Source organism: Cheilinus undulatus, linkage group 17 (genome assembly GCF_018320785.1).
Source record: "Cheilinus undulatus linkage group 17, ASM1832078v1, whole genome shotgun sequence".
NCBI classification, from domain to species: Eukaryota; Metazoa; Chordata; class Actinopteri; order Labriformes; family Labridae; genus Cheilinus; species Cheilinus undulatus.
Window position 1 is genome coordinate 15102240 of NC_054881.1, and position 23510 is coordinate 15125749.

At 38.8% G+C, this 23510-nt stretch overlaps 1 protein-coding gene across 4 annotated transcripts in view; it reads left to right on the plus strand.

Moving 5' to 3' along the window:
* ctif (CBP80/20-dependent translation initiation factor) overlaps positions 1 to 23510 on the plus strand; it is a 91776-nt gene that overhangs the window by 36663 nt on the left and 31603 nt on the right. For all 4 annotated transcript variants that reach the window (XM_041811494.1, XM_041811497.1, XM_041811496.1 and 1 more), the window contains exon 8: positions 17827 to 17903. In XM_041811494.1, coding sequence (XP_041667428.1) covers positions 17827 to 17903 — 77 coding nt within the window. The remainder of the gene's footprint in view (positions 1 to 17826; positions 17904 to 23510) is intronic.

Below are 23510 nucleotides of genomic sequence, written 5' to 3' on the forward strand. Positions count from 1 at the left end.
ATTTTTGGTTGAGATAAATTAGTATAAGTATGGTGTTTAAATGAAGAAGTATTAAACAAACTAAGAGTTTTTAAACTTATTTGTGGTTTGTAAATCAGAGTGTCTTAATTCACTGAGCAATAATATATATAATATTGTGTTATATTTAGCTGTCATACAATTCACAGATTCTTGCAACAGTAGTCCTCGTGGGCGTTTTGTGGTGCGGGTCATCCGAGGCGACCTGGATGATGTCTTGAAGCCCCTTGTCAGAGGGGGTACTTCAGACTCGTTGTGCTTTGGCGTAAAGACAGTTCATCACCACAGTATGTACACACACCTTTTTTTCATCCAGACTTCCATTAGGCAGCTTTTTAAATTGAAATTTGCTGTGAAGCAGACCTGGGTCTGTCTCCTCACTCATCGCTGCTGGCTGCGTTTGACCCGCCTTTAACCTTTACACCCCAGGGATGTAAACATCTGCGCAGGAGGACTACAGGAGGAAGTTGTGGTCAAATTTAGTCATATGATTAAATTGCGTAATTTTTCTTTTAATGCGTTAAGCTTTCCAGAATTATCACGAGCGCTAAGCTTGAGCCACTGATTGGTTTGCTTCAAGGGATATGTTGATATTTTTGAAGTTGGGTTGTATAAGGTACTTGGAAAAGGTAGTGGCACTATCATTTACAGATTTCGGTGTGCATTTCCCCTTTAAGGAGGACGTGTTTGAGGAAGCTAAGCTGTACAGCACCACAGATACAGTTGCTCTATGTAATTTGGTGAGGTTTAGCTAAAAATGGGCCTATAAAATATGGTGCCTCATTGTACCCTACACCAAAAACTTTTTTAAATTTTTGGCACTATTTTACAAAACAAGCTTCAGCTAACAGGTATATGCTCTTCCACCTTATTGTATCTGATCAGCTGTTTCGGTCTCCGGGCTTCATCAGAGAAAACAACAACAAACTAAACAAAAACAGTTTTTTCAGCTCAGTTTGAGCGGACAAATTGTTTTCACAAAGGAAACATATGGTGCCGACTGTAGCATGTCAGATTATCCGCCAGTAGAATAAAACCACAGCAATAAACTTATATGTGGCTCTAAATTAGTTCTAAATTTGCTAGTTCTAAAGTTCACCTACCTTGGCAACGTAATCCATCGATCCACTGACTGCAAGGCTGAGATCAACCGCAGACCAGGACTTGATATGGGCCGAGGGGTTTGTTAGTCTTTTGGCCCTTGGCCCTCCCAATCTTACAATACTCTTGTGAGGCCTGGCTGCTGACTGATGGCTAGAGACACCAGCTGGACTCCTTTGTGATGACTCCCATTTGGTACATTTTAAAGTTACTTGGATGACAAATTTCCATTCAGCTCCTCTGACTGGGGTTGGTCAAATCATCACCACTTGAATTGAAATCACTCATTTAAGTTTTTAGTTTGGGTTTTGTCTCTGACAAAGCCCACAGACCCAAACAGCTGATAAGAGCGCATAGCCAGTAAGCAAAGTTTGAATTTTAAAACAGTGCCAAAAATAAAAGGCTTTCTGGGTGAAAAATAAAATGCTTAGCACACAATTGTGTCAACTTGCTATATTATGCGTAGGATCTATACCTGTCTGTAGAACTTTGTAACCTAGCTTCCTCAAGCCTGCCATGCTTAAAGGGGCAATGCACACTAAAATCTCTGTAGGCTAATGCCACTACTATTGGCAAGTGACATATATGACCCAACTTCAAAAATACTAAAATATTCCTTTAACTTAACACAGAGAATGGAGAAATTAAAGCTCCTGCAAGGAGTTTAAATCTGGTTATGAAACTGTCTGAAATTAATATGAATGTCTTTATATGACCTACAAAAGCAAACAAGAACCAGCTGGTGTTAAACAACAAAATATTGCCTATGTAGGTCAACTAAAGAAGTATTTGTGGATGTTTTTAAAGCTTCACATTTAAATGAAAAAGCTAAGCTAAGTTAATAGTTCATGGTTATATTTACTGTACAGATGTACGAGAGACAACTACCCTCTCAACTTGCCTCAAGACTTTCTTTCAGGTCTAGTCCTTTATAAAAAACTTGGATATGTTTTCTAATGATTTAATCTGAGCTATAAAAGAAATGAAGAATAAACTGCTTAAGTTATATTCAAGTGTCTGTCAGTATTGAGAGAATTACCTTTAAAATGGCTCTGATTACTGAAGTGCTTTGCTTCCACGTCATCCATGACTCTATTCAAAACTTCCTCTAGAATGGAGGGCACCAGAGAAGGAAGAGAAGGGCAGGGTGAGAGCACGCAGAGAGGGAGAAAGCGTCTAGTCATTTAGGAGACATCCGGTCTCTGCTCTTGTGAACAAAGCAGTCCAACAGGGGAACAAAGCCGGAGCCTGGAGCTTGGATATTACAGACTGGTTGGCCCCTGTGTCTGGAAGTGTACGTGCCGTAGAGCAGGACTCCAGTTGTGAAGGGACTCTTGGGGCGGGGTGGGTTTTTTCGGCCGCCTGTCTGTCAGCTGTCAGAGTGTCTGAGACCTGCATTCCACTCATAGTTATGGCTCACTCTTATTTAATATTTCTAAACGTTTCTGCTCACCTTTAACACATCTGCATTGCTTCTCTCTGATCCTTTACCTCCCCTCTCATTCTTCCTATTTGCTATTTCCTCTTCTTACCACCATCATTATGCTCCATCCTCCTCCTCACACATCGTCCTTCACTCCTCCCCTCCATCCTTCAAACGTTGGTGGGCAGCAGAACAATATCCAGGGGGTCACGGTGACCGGCAGCCCCCTCCCAGCTGCTCTCTTCCTGCTATTGTCCCCAGACCCACTGCTGCTTAGCTCCCTCCACTCTATTACCCGCACACATTCTGGCTTAATCACCACCACACACTCTGTTCTCCTCTGGCCCCAATCATGGGAGACACACTGGAGACCTGAGAACATGCATGTAGGCAGGATACCTGGGGAAATTTATGACTTATTCCACAGAGGAATTCAAGAAAAAGTTCCTGAGTGAACTCAGGTTAAATTAATCATTTGAAGCCAGAATATGCAAATATGTACAAAGTGTATAAACCAATTTTATTACATTGCAAACATGATAACTAAATGCGTAAGCAGATGATGGAAAAATTAGAATGTTATGTGCTTTTTCCCATTTTCCTTCTTACAAATCATAAAAGAGATTGGACCATGCAGCGGACCACTAGTGATGCTAGATTTAAATTTTGGGGATGAAATCACAGTAAACTTAGCTATTCTCTGTGTAAAAAGCATGGGATGTTCCCTCAACAAAATAATAGTCATTCAATGGCTACGATTCAGTCAGACAATATGGTGTTAGGTAGGGATTCTCAATTTTATCGACATGATATTGGTATCTACAGAAACAGTATTACCTTAGTTGTATTGATATAGACTGATATGAACATTTCTGGTCATATTTACAACTAATAGGTAAATATTTACCTATATTAGCTGTAAATATCAGCTGTATGTAAAATAAATTGCAAATTTAGACAGGACCAACAAACCTTCATCAGCTGAAGTCCCTTCTATAGTCATCCTTATTTCCTCAACTTTGAAGTATGTTCATGGACTGTTGCCTGTTTCTGTGTTCATCTTTAAAGTCCCTGTAAAGTGAAATCCAAACTTTGTGTCTTAACCCACTAGATATGTAGGAATAAGGTTTCTGTAAACACGTGAAAACCCCATGATTTATGTGTGACTGAATTTTTGATTAAGACTTTCTTTCATGTCTCTCCTGACTTGGTTTTATTTAAGCAGGGCAAATATCTGAGCCCATGACATCACCAGTCTAAATGGGGAGATACCCTGGCACCCTAATTCTACAGTCATACAAAATTACAGAGTATTTCATCTCAGAGCAGTCTGTTGTTAGCTGATGTCACTGCCTTCATTGAAAGTTAACAGCCAGCTAAATGCTGTGTTTCTTTCATTGTGAGGTAAATTTCGCAAATCTACTAGTCACAGTGGCCGGCGGGTCATAAAAAAGTATCATAATAGGAAGATTCGTGCCAGAAAACAGTAAATTTTAATCCACAACTTCTGCTCTTTGTTCTGGCACAGAGCCAGGCAGCTGCACTTGGATCAGAAAATTATTATCTCATGAGTGGGTGTGGCTTCGGCTCATTCTACCGACATGCCCACACCATCCTAGAGCAGATTTTACTGGCTCATTTTTTTGTGATTTTGAGGCTTAATTTGATAAACAGATGTTTTTCATGAGTGAAATTTGGCCTGGTGGTTCATAACTTAGGGGCTGTCAAACAACAAACCTTTAAAAAAATGTTTTTTTTTTTCACTTCACAGGGACTTTCAAGTTCAAAGTGGACTGAAATTTTAGGTTAGAACTGCAATTACATATCAGTATCTATTAGGGATGTGACAAGATCAAAACTCCACGAGATTTCTCGCCGAGAAAAAATCCATCTTGTGAGATCGATATTGTGCAGACAGTAGGAGCAGCAGCTCTCCTGACATTAAACAGTACTACACTGGAAGTTTAAAAAGGTCACAAAGGTCCCATAGTCACTACAAAATTATTGGTGTGACGGCTAATAGATTAACAGAGCTGATCCGTGACCCATTCAGATCACCACTCCCACCCCCGCCCCACCCCTCTGCGTGCGCTACTTGGGGCCGTACATGATTTGCCTATGCATAATAAGTTCATCATAATGGTGCAAAATGGTGAAATGCTGCTGCTGGCAACCTCCATGAGGAGAATTCAGCAATTTTTTTTGTTCGTGTATGCACGCAGACTCACTCGTAGTGCCAGTATCTGTGACTTTATAACTTTGATTCAGTCGCTGCTTTGTCATGTCTCTTTCTCTTCTCACCGTCTGTCAGCCTCACATCCATCAGCTGTTGGCTGTATATGAATTTGTAAGGCAATCAGATATTGCCAAAAATCCAGTATTGTGTATCCTTAAAGCTAAGTAGTACAATTAGATTCCTTTTAACATGATATGATGCAGTGTACATTTATTTTTCCCTCTGGTCCTGTTATTGTTATAAAGCTCAAGAATGTCTCTGGCTTTGAAAACTGATATGTGGCTATGACAGGATACAATAGGATAAAATCCAGCATGATACAGAGCTTCAATGTCCCCTTGTAGAAATGTGTTTTGGACTCCAAGTGCTGCATAGAAAAATAAACAAATACATTTTGCTGTCTCCACAGTATTGTAAACATTTTTTAAGGTAATTAAATCAAAGTCCCCATGTAAAACAGTGAAGAAAATACTAGTGAAAATCACAAACAACAAAAGCAGATATTATTAGATATTACCCATATTGCATAAATAAACACAAAATGAACACCAAAACACTTTTGCACAACCCCACAGTTTCTAGTGACATTTGAAATTTGGATCCACCTCGATCTTTGTTTCATTAAAATTGTGATTTAGGTGGGCATGTAGGAGCTTTGCCCCCTGAACTATAATTCAAAAGCAGACCACACACGAGACACAAAGCATGAGGCTTAGCCCTGCAGAGAAGATGAGGTGACTGTCAATGTAATGTTACACAGAAAGCAGTTTTGATTGAAGTCTTTTTTTCATCATGGGATGGGATGGCCAGGATGGAGCAGTAAACATGTGGAACCTGCTGCTGCAGCACTGGTTGTCGCCTGATTACATTTCTATAGGGTACTACAGGCTTTTTTCCCCCTGACACTTTGATCCCACAATGGCCCCATCTCCTCCTGTAGCTAGACCTCCGAGTTCTTTGATGTACCTGTCTTTCTGTCTGTGCTCTGCTGTGGCCCCAGCCTCAGATCACTTATTAAATGAGACACGGATGTCAGGACCTCACATCTTTGCCTCTTATCAGCCATCAGCCATCATACCCAACTGAGGCAGCTTTAAATCTCTGCTTTTGGCGCCGTTGGCAGCCATCAGCAGGAGAGCTATCAAAGGCCCTAAGTAGGGCTCATGAAACAGGGAGCTTGTAGCATGTTCTGTGGGATTTTACAGGAAAACAAATTGAGAAATCCTTCATGTAAACTTTATTTGAGAGCTGAGACAGCTAGACATAACCAGGATCACATCATTAGTTCCTGTCGGTATCAAATGTTGAGGAGGAACACTTTAAAAATGTATTTGATAAACCCATCCATGCATCCATCCATGATTGTATCCATTCCTCACCCAGGGCCGGGTTGCAGTGGCAGAAACCTAAACAAATCAACACAGACAAACATTGCCTCTGTGACATTTTACAACTCTTACTTGGGGGATCCAAAGGCATTACCAAGCCAAATGGTTGTGTTAGGAAAAAAATGGATTCAATCAGAATGACATCTATTCAATTCATAATTCAATTAAAAATATGGACATTTTGTGTACTTTATTTAACTCAAAGTAAATATTTAAATGCAGATTGAACACAGCAAACTAGCAGCTGATTTTTCCTATGTGTACAGATACAGAAGACGGGGTGTGGCTTGATAGCTGCACTATTAGCATTAGCAGCGCTAGCTCTAATGTTTACATGCCAGTGTCTGACTGAAAGTAGTGCCTGAGTTACTCTGCCTGTCTTGTTTTCACTAAAGAAGAGAGTGGATTCTATGTGTATGCAGGTCATACTCTATGTAACCACCCAGAACAACAGGCATCACTTTACTACTTGCAAGCCAATTCTAAACGGACAGTGAAAATAACAAGATCCATCATTTGTTTCATTTTAAAGACTGGTGTTATGGTTTAATGAGGGAACCTGTTTACTGTGTCTTTGGCTGTCATAACAGATACAATCTTAGAGTCACTTTTTTAAATACATATCTGCAAAGTCTATCTTAGAGGTGACTAAAATGCTCAGCATTTAAAATATTGTAACTACAGCAACCCCTGGCACATTCAGTTAAAAGTCACCAATCAACGCAGTCACTTGTAAAACCAAAACACCCACTCTCATAGAGAATTGTCAACAATGTAGGCTTTGATTTATAGTCATCCCTTTTTTCATCAATAAGTTTTTTTATAAAACCTTATTTAGGCAAAAACTAGCTAACCTTGAAAGTATTTTGCAAATCAAACAAATAAATGCTCTCTTGTCTAAAGTTTTCCTCTGTATTTACATTATTGTAGTCAGCTGGTAAAAACACAACAATTATAGGATATAAACTGCATTATCTTGAACACATTTTATTAAGCTTTTAATGGCAAATCTTACTACTACAAGTGGCAGCGTGCCCGTCTGTCTCAATTTGCACCGAACACCATTACTCAAATTGTCCTTGAAACCTTTCAATAGACATCTTGTGTTTACTGTTTCAAAACTGGTGCCATAACAAAACCATTAATATGTACAGATTTTCAATTAAGCCTAAAAATGTTGGACTTTTCGCTTCAGTTTGCCCCCCTATACCTCCCCGTCCTCCATTATGTCAGCCTCCTTTGTATAATGCGCTCACTCCGCCACAGTGCTTAAGAGGAGACAGCCTCTACTCTTAAACCCACCTGCTAAAGGAGGGAAACTACCATACACAGGGCTCATGAGTCTGGTTTTTCTTTTTAACTGTGTTTGAATGTTTGGATGCATGTCTGTCTCTGTGCAGTCAAACAGTGTGATGCTTTGTTAAAGCTCCACAATAAGGTGTGTTCACTTAAACTTTGTTAATAAACCAAAAGACATAGCTTTATTGCTCCCATTATTGTGTTGGAAGCCAATCATCGCAAATATATACACTGGCATGCAGAGATGCTGAGCCATTATGTGGTCATCTGGAGAAAAACACCCCTTTCCATGGCCTTTTTACATTAGGCATCTAATAAGAAAAGATAGGCCTACTGTCTGAGAGAGCTGGATCTACTCCCAGTTCGACCGGTACAGAAGACCTCCAAAAGAAGGTCACAAGAAGACATCCTTACTGGGTGCTGAAACTACCTCAGCTGGCCCCTTTCAGTGCAAAATTCTTGGTTAAAAACCCCCAAACAAATAATTATGTCCCTACATCTCCCAATACTGCTGATGGAGCTTTGACTGTAATTTTTAATTGTTTTAAATTCAACTTAGTTTTGGTTTTAGTTTAACAAATTGCAGAGAGGGTTCAAGAAATGTGGTGATTGATATTTTTATGTTGTACAAAACGTGAATTGAGACTTCTATGTGTGACAAAAATTGACTGCAAAAGCAAAATACTTATGTAATTGATTGAAATCATGCATTGTATTATGGCAATATTAAATAGAGAAGTATAGAAGATGAATACAGCATGTACACAGAGTTTCCAATGTATTTGGTTTATATTTTACTCACTTTTCAATGGCAAGAAAAGTGATACAGCTGTTTCTTCTGGCTGTTAAAAACATCTGGTTAACAATTCAGCCTTGGAGTCTGCCTTATGAGCTGTTGCTACATTTCAGTATATGTAGCTGTTTCTATTAACAAATTTTTTATATATTCTCAGGCGCAAAACTCGTTAACATATCAGAACAGAAAATCTAAAGTTTATGTCTGGATTGACAGAGAAATGACAGCGTTGCATTATTCATCGGGGCTTGGGAAGTGGGCAAAACATCAAATTATTTCAGGGGATGCATTTATTCCTCCCTCTCAGTATTTAGCATACTTACTGTTTCATATTTACAGTCTCTTACACTGTCATGCTGGCGCTCTCTCTCCTCTGCGCTCAACAACCTGTCCTGTTATGCCACCCCTGGGGCAGTTTTAAATTTATTGCTTTTGGCCCAGGGCCCTCACAACATAAATAAGCTGCAAGAAACAATGGCCCGTCGGAACGAGCATCATACCAGGATTGTTACTGACTAGAAGAGACGGGAAGACTTGGCACTTCACTTTCTGTGCAGAGAAAGTTTTATAATAGTTATTCTCTGTTTCTATTCTTCACATTTCCATCCTGCCTTGTTACTCATACCCCCTCCACACTCAGGTAATGTCATTGTTATGAATGGATCAACAATGGTATCTGACTCATGTCAAGACCTCTCTGGCAAATGCCTCAGAAAAATGAAAAAGTTTTTACAGTGTATTCCTGCTGGGGGTAATTAAAAAATGGAAGGTTTGCAGCTGAATAAAACATTTGAACTCATAAGAAGCAAGAGCAGTTGTAGCTCTGGAGTTACGTGGCTGCTGGAGAGTATTCAGAAAGGTCACATCCTTTCTGTTAGCATCCAGGTAGCCTGTCGTATTGACCTGTGATTTTACCGGAAAGCTTCAGGGTATGTCAATTTCCGCTCATAGCGAAGTCATGTGCACACCCAGGCACACAGGACCAGGCACTGAGACACACACTTTAATCAGTGATGTCAAAGCTAGACTCAACAATTCCACTCTGTCTTTTTTGCAATGAAATGTTAGTCTGCAAAAGTACTACTAGTTTTTGCTGTAAAATAACTTCATATGTACATGGCAGTTCTGTAAGAATCCATTTTCACTGTATCCTCATTATCATAAATTTAGGTTAGAGAGCTGCATCTGACAAAAACAACCCAAAATAAACCTCAAAGTCAGTCATGATTTATACTTGTCTCCATTGTGCTGACTCTGAGACTGCACTTCTTGAAAACAAACCCTCACTACGATGTGGTCAGACTTGGGAGGGGGTACAACTGTTCTTCGTGACAGTATGGGGACACTGGGCCTAATGTGATTGCACCCTTAAATTCCATGTAAAGTAGAATCCAAAATTTTCTAGATATGTTGGAGTAAGGTTGCTGTAAACATGTGGAAACACTGAGATCTATGCTTGACTGAATTTTTTATTTAGAACAATAAAAAAACAGTTGTTCACCTCTTTCCTGACTTGTTTTTATTTGAGCAGGGCAAATATATAAGCCTGTGACATCACCTTGATGGGGAATTACCCCAACCACCTAACTCTACAATGATATAAAATCAACGTGTAGTTCATCTCAGTACAGTGGTGTGTGGTAAATTTCGCAAATCTATAAGCCAGGGTGACCTACAGGTCATTGAAAGCATCATAACAAAGGGATTTGTACCAGAAAACAGTAAATTGAATCTCCAACTTCTGTCTCTGCTATGGCACAGAGCCAGACAGAAAAGAAATTTAGCCACATCTTTTGTTTGTGGTGTAGAATAAGTGGCAGGCCTTGGCTGCTGGTGAAATATCACTGCTCTTATTGTTTTTTACACTTACCTAGTGAGTGTTGCATTTGAGGGTCACATGACGCGACGATGATGCACCAATTTGTTTTGGGTTTTAAGCCCCCTGAAACACCCATGCATCAGTCAGATCAGCCACAGCTTTAACTATGAATTCTTAAGCTTTTTTTTTTTTTTTTCTTAACATATTTGTTTTTGATTCTGGCTGTCAACATGTTTATTATTATTTTGGGAATAGAAAAAAGTGAATGGAAAAGTCTGTGACTTCTAAGGCTATCTTAACCAGCTTTTAATGGACACTTCTGCATATAATGTTTAAACTGCATATTTCACATCAGCCATGTTTCATCCATGGAAGTTGCAGTTTGGTTACATCCCTAATTTGTTGTTGCTCTCGCCATAAACATCCACCTCTCTCAGCTGCATCCACAAATCTAATAATGAACTATAATATAATATAATATAAAATAATATAATAAAATAATATGATATGATATGATTTAATATAATAATTAATTTATATAATAAATGAAGGATGTTAGCTCATGGGAATACTGTCAAGCAGATGAGTCGGATGAGGGTTCATATCTGACTTGTAGCTTCTTTCTTGCACCCCGCTTTCCACTCTTTCTCCCTGTTTTCCTACACTATCCTCTGCCCTGTCCTCTTTGTATAAAGACAAATAGCTCAAAATCTAAAGAAAAAAATGTTAGCTCATATTAAACTGTCATAAATCGAACGTCATCACTGTTGTGGCTATGTTCCTCCCCATGAATGCAAAAACTGTTCCTCTGTGTTTCCAACAGTAGTCATTTTCCTCTAGTTTTTTCCTCATTTCCCATCACACTGTCAACGCTTTTATATCGAAAAAAACATCTACATCCACTCCTTTCTTTCCTGTCTCTACAACTTTCATCTTCTCATTAATCTCTTCTCTGGACTGGTCCAGAATGCCGTCAGTGAAAACCAATCAAATACGTGCAAGCGCATATTGATGCTAGATTACTTTGTAGCGTTAATAGGGTAATTCCAGTGTTTACCTTGTAATTTCAGAGATGGAGGATAGAATGATTGAAGATGTGATAACTTTAAAACTTTATAAAATCCAGGCATGGTGCAAGAATTGTGTATATACTTTTGTTATTCTAAGTACTACATTTGAAGTTAAATTTAAGGGCTGTTTTCTCCAGATTTTGGATCTACAATCATCCACATCAGCCGCTCAATCTTATTCTGTTTTTTCAAAGAAATCACTGCAAACTTAGCTTCAGCTGTCCTTGAAATAATCTTTTCATTTTTGACTCTTCTTATCTGCATTTGCTGTTTAACCTCCCAATATAAACAGAGAAAATCACTTTCTCTCTATTTTCCTCCACTTACACAACCCTCCTTCGTCATCATTGTCACGTCCACAGGGCTCGCGCTGCCTGCCCCGGGGTGAGAGGTCCTCTGGCTGGGGACCAGGACAGCACACGCCTCTCTTTGATCTTCTCTGCAGTGGCTGCTACCTGCAGATAGCATATTCACACACATCCATACACACGTATCCAGAGCACTCTCCTTTACAGCCATAGAGGACGGCTCTGTATCTTTTTCTTCCTCTACGTTTCTGTCTAATGCATTATAAGGCATGTAGGTCTGCAGCTTTTCTCTTGTGTACTGCTAGTTTCAAAGATATGCCTTTATTTTGGGGAATTTAAACAATTATAAGAGCCTTATTTATTTCTCTGCAAGATTTGAGATCTGAAAAAACACATGGAAAGTACAACAAAGGGTACTACTTAAAGGGTTTAGCTAAAAATGTGCAGAGTGCATCGTTTTGCCCTTTGTGTCTGCACTCACTGTCATCTGGTTACCATTTGAAGGCAGAATTACAGCTAATGATATCCTAGAGGAAAACTACAGTAGCTAAACATGCAACAGCTCCTCCGCTTCTTTCTCTCTCTCTCTCCGCCTACTTTTTCTCCCTATCAGACCTTTCAAGTGGCAAGTCGATACATGGAATAAAGGAGAATCCTCAGACAATCATCATTTTGGTTACATGTAAAGTATTTAAAATTCCTCCGGTAAAGCTTTAAAATGAGGTGTGTTTGTCTTTTTGTGACATTAATTTGCCACACAAGTACTGTACCCTCCCACACTGGCACGCACACTCTCTGCCTCTCACATCTGGATTCGATCAGAGCCCAACGATCCCCCAGCAGCCTCTCTAACACAGAAGTAGGTTATAGCAGCAGTGTCAAATATCAAGCTCTCTTTTAGACTCATTTGAATTTCTAAAGCATGTTTTTGTGGAAGTCTGAATGAGCAGTTTTCAAAAGAGAAAATAACTTAAAAATACACACAGTGCTACAGAGAGGAGGAAATTCAAGCCTGTTGGAGAGCGTTTATTGTCTGGATGTACACGAGCATACTGGCCTTTTGAAATGAGGACAACACTCAACCATTTCCCTTGATCTATTTCTCTTATTCTTCTATTTTTCTGTACACTACAGCAAGAACAAAATGCTTTGCCTTGTGTGCATTATATTGCTTTTCTATGAATTAAAACAAAAATAATATAAAATCTTCAAACACTGTCTTATTCAAGGCAAGTAGAAAGAGTTATTTCAGGTAGAAAAGATCAGAATAACCCTTGATGCCTTCATAAATTAAGGTGAATCTTTGAGACTAAGATGCTTTTCGATAACACATTTTAAAACATTTCAGTCCAAAGTTGCCAAATTATTTGATGCTTTGATTCTGTTTTGACACTCGTGGTTCTAACCACCACATCTTAAACAACAAATTGCAACCCATATTTCTTAAATTTTCCAATCATAACTAAATATTTTGAGTGAAAAATGAGGCCAAAAGATGTGATGGAGCAAAGAGATGGAGACATGCGAGCACATCATAGACTCTTGGCACATATTTTTATCCAGGCACTCATCTGCAACCCACTGAAAATGATCTTGCAACCCACTTTTGGGTCCCGAGTCGCTGGTAGAGAGCCAATGCTTTTAATGATAACGCATCTTTTTTATTTTATTTAAAATTTCAGCCTACAGATGTGAGCGGAGAAAGAGACAGTGCGCCGCAACACATGATTAAATGAGAGCAAAAGGCAGTGTCCTGCTGCTAAAACAGATACTACGAGAAAAGATGTTATTTCCTGATTCACAGCAGTTACGTTGTAAGAAGTTAGAAACATTTCAGCACAGACAGGAAGATTCAGGATTTTGTGTCGTTGATGCAGAAGACTTGTATCTCTGCCTCCTCCTCTTCATCACAGCCTCTATCCCTGTAAGCTGTTTCATTCACTAGTTGGTGAATGTTTTATTTAGTTCCTCTAGTATAAAAGTTCACGTTGTTACAGATAGAGAGTGGAGGCGAGACACACAGCTATGTCTCCTGGTCCGTAGAAGTTTCCCTTTACATCCCAACTTGTAGCTGATGAAAGCTTTGCAATCTTACACAAACAATGGATTTGTTTATGTGGACTTGAGTAGAAACCCAGAAACCCAGTTTCTGTCGGGTTTTTTGAATATCCCAGTTTCTGTCTGTGCATGTATTCATTTTCAGAAACCAGGATAAAATAAAAAATAAAAGTTTTTTCTTCGTAATCAATAAACTACCGAACAGTTTCCTCTGGCAGGGCGCTGTTATCCTCCGTCATTACTTAAAAGCCTCATTCACACACGGAGCACAGAACAGCAAAATAATAACTATTTTAAATGGCACTAAGGTAACTTGGCTGTTTGAGAAGAACAATTTCCACCACCCTCCCCCAGCCAGCTTCTACTTCAATCAAGCTGGACATTACATGCACTGGAGGAAAATACTGCAGCTATCTCTGTCATATTGACTGAAGCTATGCTGAACCATATTAGTAGCTAGCTCCAATAGCTACAGGAATGTTAGGACTTACATTACGTTTTTCTTCCTGTAAACGATGATAAATATGAACGATTTTAAGTTTAATACAAATCTGATTATTGCGTCCCTGGTCTTGAGACATCGCGGAAAAGACACCAGCTCCACTCAGTTGATTTTCGCCAGTCCCGTTCAGTTGAGAAGTGAATAAAATACATTTTCAAAGCAAAAAAAATCAATTTTAAAGCAAATTAATTCTATTTCAAGGCAAATAAATTCAGTTTCAAAACATGAAGTTCAGTTTCAAAACATTAAATTCAAATTCAAACCATGCTATTCAAATTCAATATCATTATTCAAATTAAGTTTCTGGTGCCACAAATCTCAGCCCATAGCAAACAGAGAAGAAGAGGTGAACACCGTAATAAGAGCAAACAGAGCAGAGAGTTCTCCTCCTTCCAGGCTGTGGTCACCCCTTTTGCACAATGCATTTGGCTGAGAGTTTGGGAACATTTGGGGGCTTTCTGCCTGCATCACCCTGCAGCTATGTACTGCACAGCGCACACATGCATCCCTGATCTCCAATTAAAATTGACGCTAACACACTCTGGTTTGCTGACACACAAACAATAATGCACCCCACCTTTTCTAACACCAACTACCCTTACATACAGTATGTGTGCATAAAAGTCCTGGTCCTAGGTCCACCTGTAACTATGGTAACAACACCATATAGTGATGCTATGTGAAGAGAAACATGGTGTTTGATTGACAAGGCTGATGTTTAATGTATGGTAGCTAGACAGATGCTTATTTCTTTTTGCCCAGGAAGTGAAGTGTATAAGGAAGGAGTCATTCTTGACAAGTAGTATATTCCATGATAATATCATAAACATTCACATGCATCAAACATGAGCCAATAATATGGGGCCCTGAATTCTTACTGTGTGTATTTATACATTATGTAGAGCCCTCAAAAATGGATGGAGAAAATAATGGTATAGGGTATGCACATAACTTACTTTTTAACACATAAAAATGCAAAGCTGTGCATAACACAGCAGCAAAAATGACCATTATTGGACTCTGTTCATAGCTTTCAGTCATGTTGAAAATATGGAGGCCTGGAGGGCAAAAAGAGCGCAGGACAGCTAGAATTGTTCATTATGTAGAGCTGCCTTACTGGGCATTTTATTCTCCATCTCCCTAAATTGGCATGTTGGCATTACCTTAAAACGGAGATTAATCTAACCCACGGGTTTTGTCACTTTTTTAGATTACTTTTGGGGCATTTTTGCCTTTATTTAAAAAAAAAAAACTGTTGAAAAGAGACAGGAAATTTGGGGAGATTTGCACTGGGACCAGTAACTGATCAGCGACCAGTGTGTTTAGGACTGTAGCCTGTGCTTATTGGTGCCTGCTCTACCCACTGAGCTACACCAGCACCTACTGGGACACTTTTAAAATCACTGAAATCATAAGCCCCAGCCAGTTGGTAATGCTAACATCTGTAACAATTGATAATCCCTCTCCCTACACTGCTGTCAAGATGAAAATACAAAATATAGACAGTTTTATGTATTTCAGATGTGTATGGGTCAAGAAATTCATCAGCATTAAAGCATAGGTGAGTGGAAATTAGCTAACATTAGCTAGTCAGCAAGGATCATTGTCAGCTGTTAGTTAGAGTCAGTGATCTGAGGCATTTATGTAAGTTAATGACACTTATATTCTGATTAACACAATATTTGATGTCAGGTTTAGGGACAGTCTGTTCAGAGCTTCAGTCTATTGTAACCTACAGAGACAGCAGAGCTTTTAATTGCATTTAATAGCATCTGCTATTTGCTCTTCTTTGCTTTCTCTGATGGGATTCTGTAGAAGTATAATCCAGGCGTGTCTCCTCATCTGTTAATGCGTCCAATTAAACAAAAGCTTTCTTTCATTTAAAATGATTAGAAACAAAACTGGATAAAACACAAAAGATTTTCTACTTCTCCATATTGTATGGAATTAGCTAGCATCTCTTGCCCACCAGGGGGCAGTTCCATGAGTGTGTGACGTCACATAAAAGCTATTAACACCAGCAAGTGATGCTGGCCAATCAGAATGAAGAATAAAGAATGTCTGTAAGGTGCAGTCATCTTTTGGAAATGGGATGTTTGACATCTGGTAAAATAAAGTTGTGCCCATTCAGTTCTGGATTGGTTCATTAAAGACATTTTCCTTCCTTTTTTCTTTTATTTCTGTTTTACTCTTATAACAGCGCTTCATTACTTTACCACTAGAACCAGCATCCCCGTGGGCTGTGCTGTCTCTATCACATCTTATGGTAGGGCAAGAAGTTAGTGTCTACATAAGTTAGTGTGGACACAGAGCTGAGAACAACAAACCCAGAGGGTTTGGCCACACTCTCTTTTTAAATAGTCATTACTTGACAGTATTTTATAAGAGTATATTTGATTTTTGTTATACTGATATTCAGAAACTTTCTTATTATACCCTTTTCCTGCCTGTATACAGATGATTCAGTTTATGTCAGCAATATTTTTATTTAATCTCATTTTTACAGTTCTGGCATATACTGTATAGTTCTATACAGAACTTTTAGGCATGTTTGAGCCCAAAATTGAGGCTGTAGAAAAGCCTTTAATGGCAAGTAAGCCCGTCTGAGGGCACCTGAGAATGGAAAGGAGGAGTGACGCAACCCAGGTAGTGCACTTCTTGATGTCTGCATGTTACCAGGAGCATAGGAAAATAATTGGTTGAGAACTGAATAAAGTCCACACTTTTAGAGTAGAGTAAAGGGTTGATGTGGCCAGCAAGCACGGACTAGGGTATAGTACGTGCAGGAAGAAGGGTTCCCATAAGCCCCTGGTTATGGGATGTAGTAAGGGCCCAAAAATCCTAGCAGTCTCTGGGCTTATCACCAGAAAAAAAAAAACAGACAAAGAAATGCTGTCAAGCTTGACCTTGACTCTGGCCACCCCTCCCTTGTTCTCCCTTGTGGCACATTGGGCCCGTGATGCATCCTTATCACCATAAATGCCTTAAACTTCTGTACATGACTGTATTTAATCACCTTACTGCTCCCATTTATGAGCAGTTTGTTTTTGGATGTACATATCTCAGTGCATATCCTATACTTTCTATTCATTGCTACCTCTGCATCATCTCAAGTCCACTTCAAATGATCAGTGTGAACACAAGCAGATCTGCTTGAAGAGGTGGTCTTGGAGAAGATTCATGTATACTTGAGCACAGTCTGCAAGAGATGTGAATGCAACCATGCTCAAGTAAAAGTATGCAAATCTAAATGACTCCTCTCTCCTGGGCTCATTTTATCAGCTGAGCTGCATGGTAGAAGTAAGACAAAGGGATTGTTGCTGGCATCTCAGAAATAATAAAGGGATGGACTGCATTGTCAGTAGGGAATATGAACCATGAGTGGTTGCTTCTTCTTCTTTCTTCTTGGCAGATCTGTATACCATCTACATGCATATTGCCTTCAACTGTATTGAATTGTGTCTATACAACTGTTTTCAGGCCACACAATGTCACAAATGTAAAAGCTGACCAGCGGTAGAAAGGAGAGGGGGTAGAAAACATGTTAGAGTGTGGTACAAAACCATTATGCCTAATCTGATAACACACTGAATCACACTCTTGTTTAGCCCTGCCATCCTTAGACACTGAAATAGGGCTTACTGGTTGTAATATCTTATCATAATATGGTTGAATTTGTGTTTAATAAGAAAATCCAACATAATATGTGATTTTACTGGTACAGCAATGAATCTCTCCATTGATACTTTCCACAAAATGATCCATATTTCTGCTCTTGACAGCAGCCATCTCTTACTGTCTCCCACAGGTCTTCCCACCTCTTCCTAACGAGGCTGAGATCGCACACACCAAAAAGCTCTTCCGACGCAGGAGAAATGACCGACGGTAACCGCTCACACTCACACACGCACACACACAAACCTACCTCAGTTAGCGGGAATGTTTTTACTGTTGATGTCAGATGTCAGAGCACAGCCAGTCTTATAGCCTGAATATCTCTCCTCAGCCAAGGCAATGTCGACACAGGAATGCAGGCTCCACACTTCACAGCAGACAGGAAAAAAGAAAGAAAAAACTCTGAGGAGACACTCAAGGTTTTTCGCTTTAATAGGTCACTTACCAGAATAAAAGCCAGTTATTCATTCACCTGTATTTGCCTACAATATTCAGGCTTTCATTCTTTCCCTGATTAAGAACCCACTTATACTTCACAAAATTTAAACATCATCCAGCCTGTAGACTCCTCACTCTGCCACTCTGGCACTTCAGTTTGAACTTCCATGTACTGTATGCTCTTGTTGTACACACTCAAAAATTTAATTTTGCCCGACTCTGACTTCATTGAAACCAGGTCCTTAATAGAAAAACACACATCTCTCTCTCTCGTTCACTCGCACCCTGCCCTGATGTCACTGGAAAACTGCTCTTCAGTTGCTAAGAGACAGGCAAAGAGAAAATATTTGGGTAGTATCTGTTGTCAAAAAAGGAAATTTTAGCTGTACCAAATGGACAAAAGCACTTTTATCCTTGTTTTTATGTGGAGTTGAGAAATGGTTCTGTGGAGAAACAGTGTTTTATGATCAGGCCTGGCAAAGGAGATGAAAACCAGAAATTCTGAGACTGCTTGGATTCCAAGTTTACATGTTATTACAAATGAAACCATGACAAAATACTGTTTCCTTCCCAGCTCAGTTAGTCATTTCTTTACAGTTCATGTTAGATAGCATGTTTCAATTGCATAAGAACATGTGTAGTGAATGTAATTATGAACAAAAGTGCAGAAATTAAGCATTCAACCTTTGATTAAGATAGTTTTTTTGGATAATTGAAGAGCTGTGTTTAATCTCACAGACTAGTAGAAGTGACAAATACCTTTATTTTATAAATACTCGTTATGCACACATTTTATATTTCCTTGCAAATATACCTGTATAACCTTCGTTTTAGAGCATATCTCACTGGCTTTTATTGTTGCAAAACTATAAAGTTGACTTCTGCTGTCCTCAGTAGTAGCTACTGTATAAGACCTTTGAAAATAACTCTGGTCACTTATCTTTTTTCCAATTCAAGAACAAGTAACTTGGAAGACTTGAAAACAATGTAAAATAACCATGTTGTGGCATTAACAGCATCTGTAGACCTGGAAATTCCACCCTCAAATTTCTCTGCCACTGTTGACATCAAAGCTGATACCAGAAGTCCCACCCTCTGGATTTTGATTCGTCAGTGAAAGAGGGACATCATCAAGTGCAGCACTGTTTCAAAAGCTGAACTCTTTAAAACTGAGAGTGCTCTGAGTGTGGCGGCAAAAAAAGAGCAAACCTTTTGTGATTTCCTGAAAGTTTTCAACCAATTCCCCCAAATTTCAAATCAATTTCCCCTAATATCTAATAAAATCCCCCCCCACCGGCATTTGCTGGCATTTGGCACACTGAAATTTATTTTTAAAGCATTCAATAAAGTTTTAGTTTTGGAAGTTTTAAATTAAATCCCCCCAAAAATCTAATACAGTTTCCAAAATCCAGTAACCAAAATTCAAAGAAAATTACAGAAAAGCCCCCCCCCCCCCAAAAAAAACAATCAAAATTTCTGCAAAACTACTTGACCCCCCCCCATTAAATCATAAGCCCAAAAATGTATAAATAAAAAATCAAAGCAAATTCCACAAATTACATATACATTTCCTATGTTTCCATGAAACATAAAACGGTTATAATACAAAAATTTTCAAAGCAAATTTCCCCAGAACTTCCAGTTTAATTCTCCCAATTAAAATTTTACAGATTTATCCCCATAATGTCCATGAAAATACCCTAAAACGGACAAGAAACTTTCACAAAATGATATATATCAGGCAAATTACATAAATTCTGGACAATTATCTAAAAAATTCTAATAGCAGGAATTATTACAGTGTTGTTGGAAAGCAGATGTCCTCATATGTTCATATAGGGTCTTGGGAGGTTATTTGGCGGCCATGATTTAATCAGTGCACATGTACTGGCATGTAAAAGAATTTAATATACAAGATGATTTTATTCAACAATAGATTTCATCTACAGGTCACTCTGATTGAAAATATTTAACCTATTCCTAATCATATTCTGAAGAATATTGAAGGGCGCAATCATACAAGGGCCACTTTCCCCATACCCTGCTGAAGTGCATCAATTCCTCCTCCCCAGAGAATAACACAAACAACACCACAGTAACTTTGCTCACTTTTTGACTCATTTTTAGTCATTTTTGTCTGGCATGACCCTCAAACATTCTGCTATTGTTTGAAATGATTGTCAAGAGGAGCAGATGTGTCAACAATATGTCATGTCTACGCTCCACTCCCGGGCTTGTGTGTGTGCATGAGCAATCGTACTGTGCTGAAGCCCTCCTTTTCCATCCATGCCTAGGCAATGTAACAGTGCTGGGATTGGATACTGATGCAGCACTCACTAGTCAAACTAGACTTTTGGGGTCAGAGGTGCTTGGGCACAGCATGGATGGCCTATTATGAGTTACTCTAAGCAAGTGAATCTATGTAAAGTGTCCAGTCTCATAAAGAGGGACTCTTCATATAAAAAGGCAACATGTTCTTCCTTTACATCAAAGTCAATTTACATAAAAAGAAAGTTTTCAAGTTAAAATTGTTCACTGTATAAGTCAGATCACATGCAAACGAGCAGATGTTGTATGGAGTCAACACTGCAATGGGAGCTTGTCGACTCCTGTTTTTTTCCTCAGATTTGTCTAGAAGCAGCTTTATCTGGTTATGCTTTGGGACAATGCAAATGAATTGAAAAGCATATTCATGTCATGCGTTTTTAAACCGAAAAAGTATTTCTTCAGGTTTAGCCAAGTGTGTTTTCACTACAGAGATAAAGAAGGATCAGGGTGGGTGATAAAAAATATCAGAGAAAAGATGATGTCAAGGATAGGTTCAGGAAAAAAAGATTTTAAATGGAGTCTTTTGGAATTGAGCACACCCTTTGCCTGTGGAATAAATGACTTCTAATTTACCGCTCTGAAGCTTGAAACATCCTTTTCTGGCAGAGATTCAGAGTGTCACTGGATCAAGGTGAAGGTCCGATGCCATCAAAACTGATGGTAAGACAGGCTTTTGTGCACATTTATAAGGTAACTGAAAATATGTAAATTTGATGTGAAAGAGTCAGTTCCACATTCTGAAGTGAGCTTGCAGCAGAGAATCAAGGTTTTATATGATAGGCTCAAACATGCGCCAGATGATAAAGAAAATAACCAACCCAGCTTTCCTTCCTAAAGCTTAGCATGTTTGCTTCTCAAATACATTAACTGCATGTGTTTGTCTAACAAACGTGCTAATCCTCTGATTCTCATTTTGTCTTCATTCTCCTGACAGATCACAGCAGTAGCATGCAGTAATGAATATTAACCATACACATTGTTATATATTGTGATGCATATGATGAAGATGAATATTGCTAATTTGACTGTATTGCATGTGCAAAGCATGAGGATTGTTGCTTTGAATAAAAGCAAAAGTACCAGCGAGACTGTGAGATGGAGTAGAGGAAAAGTGTAGGCTGGCTGTGGCAGGAAGGAAAAGAAAGGGGAGGCAGTGCATGTGTTTCTACTTTAGTATGCACGTCAAGCAGGGCTGAAATTAGTTGTGATTTACTGGAATGTGCTGCTTACTGCTCTCGGCTCCCAAACAGCACAGGGGCAGAGAAGGCGCTAATATGTTGCTTCTTCTTTCCCTTTTGCTTCTGTTAGATGAGATATCTTCATTTTGAAGAGGCTTTTATGCATTTACACTTCATTTTGTCTGCACTGCTTGTAGATTGACTAACGACTAAGGCATTTCCATGTGTTAATGCTCGAGAGAGATATGATGAGCGAACATGAATTTGTGTAGGTTTTTAACTGCAACTCAAAAAGGGTTGTCAAAATACCCAGGAACTTTTTTATACCTTATATTTTTTTGTCTGTACAGTCGCAGCTTTAAAAAGTAACAGACTTTGAAGTGAATAATCTATAGCTATATTAGAAGGATACATTAGTATGCAATCAAAAATTGCAATAGAGCTCCTACAGTCTCATTAAAATTGCACAAATGTGTTGGAAGCAAACCTTTTTCTATGACTTAGACCAATGGTTCTCAACTGGTGGGTCAGGACCTAAAAGTGGGTTGCAGAGCAGTTTTCAGTGGGTTGCATCTGCGTGTCTGAAAAAAAAAATGGTGGCAAAAGTCCTGAAGTCCTTATTGGACATGCATTGATACATTTTATTTTACCCCATTTTACTGTGAAATTAGGCAAATTTACATGTTTGATAAATATTTTGACTAATTTATGTCTTCTTCTTGCAATAAATGGCTACTTTTCCAATGATAATGAAGTAATTTCATAAGTTCTCTGGAAAATTGGAACATAATGATGGGGAAAGAGGGTATAAAATTTGTCAGCTTTGTGCCTTTTCTTTTTTATATCAGGTGTTTTGGTCCAATCATGCTCCAAACTGCAACATATTCAACTAACTAAACATGCATTGTTGACACTTTTTTGAAAACTTGGGTTGCAATCTGTCTTAAAACAGACTAAAGGGTCCTGAGGCCAGACCAGTCGAGAACCACTGATTTAGACACTGGAGAAATTCACCTTACATTTTTGGTAATTAAACAGACAAAATAACTCAATTTTCCATGTCAAGAACTTATGTTTTTATCTGTAATTCGTTAACTGCTTTGTTCTTTGTTTACTGTGGTATCTAAACAGTCTTAATAATATTCATATATTTACAAAAAACAAAGTCCTTGTGCTTTTATGGATTAGCTGTTTTTGAGCCATTTCTCAAAGTAGTTCCTGTCTGCAGTGACACAGAGGGCCACATCACAGGCTCTCTGTCTCTCTTTCTCTCCATTATGAGCTATTCAGGCCGTCTCTTGCCTGATCTGCACAGTAATAGATGCGCAGTTTAAAAAGCATGACGGGACAATGAACAGCCTGCCATTGGTTGTCAGTCCATTGCAAAGAATTGTGGGATACAGAATGGCGGCTAGCATCCGTTGAACTAAAACATAAGAAGCAGGACCATTTGATAGATCGATGGTGTAATTTCCAACTACTAAGTTTTTCCTTGGTTGACTAAAGCACTACATTTCCATAGACGACACGAGACGAGTGTTGGAAGTTTATGTCAAAAAAAGACTGAGACTTAATTATCAAAATAGGTGACTGTTGATTTTCCTTATAAGAACTCATTTAATGAGTTCTTGATTTAGAGAGATAAATTCTCCAGAGTTTGTGTGCGCACTAACATCTTTTGATGGAGATGTTATGTGTTGGTGTGTGCATGTAAAAGCACACAGCATATCTGCTCATTTCTCTGCACCGACGATGAACCGCCTGCTCTTTTCCATGTTTATCCTCTGGCCATGATGACTCATAATTATTGACTGTAATCTCCAATTTATGCATGCATGTTTCCACACACATTCACATGCTTCTCAGATTTGAT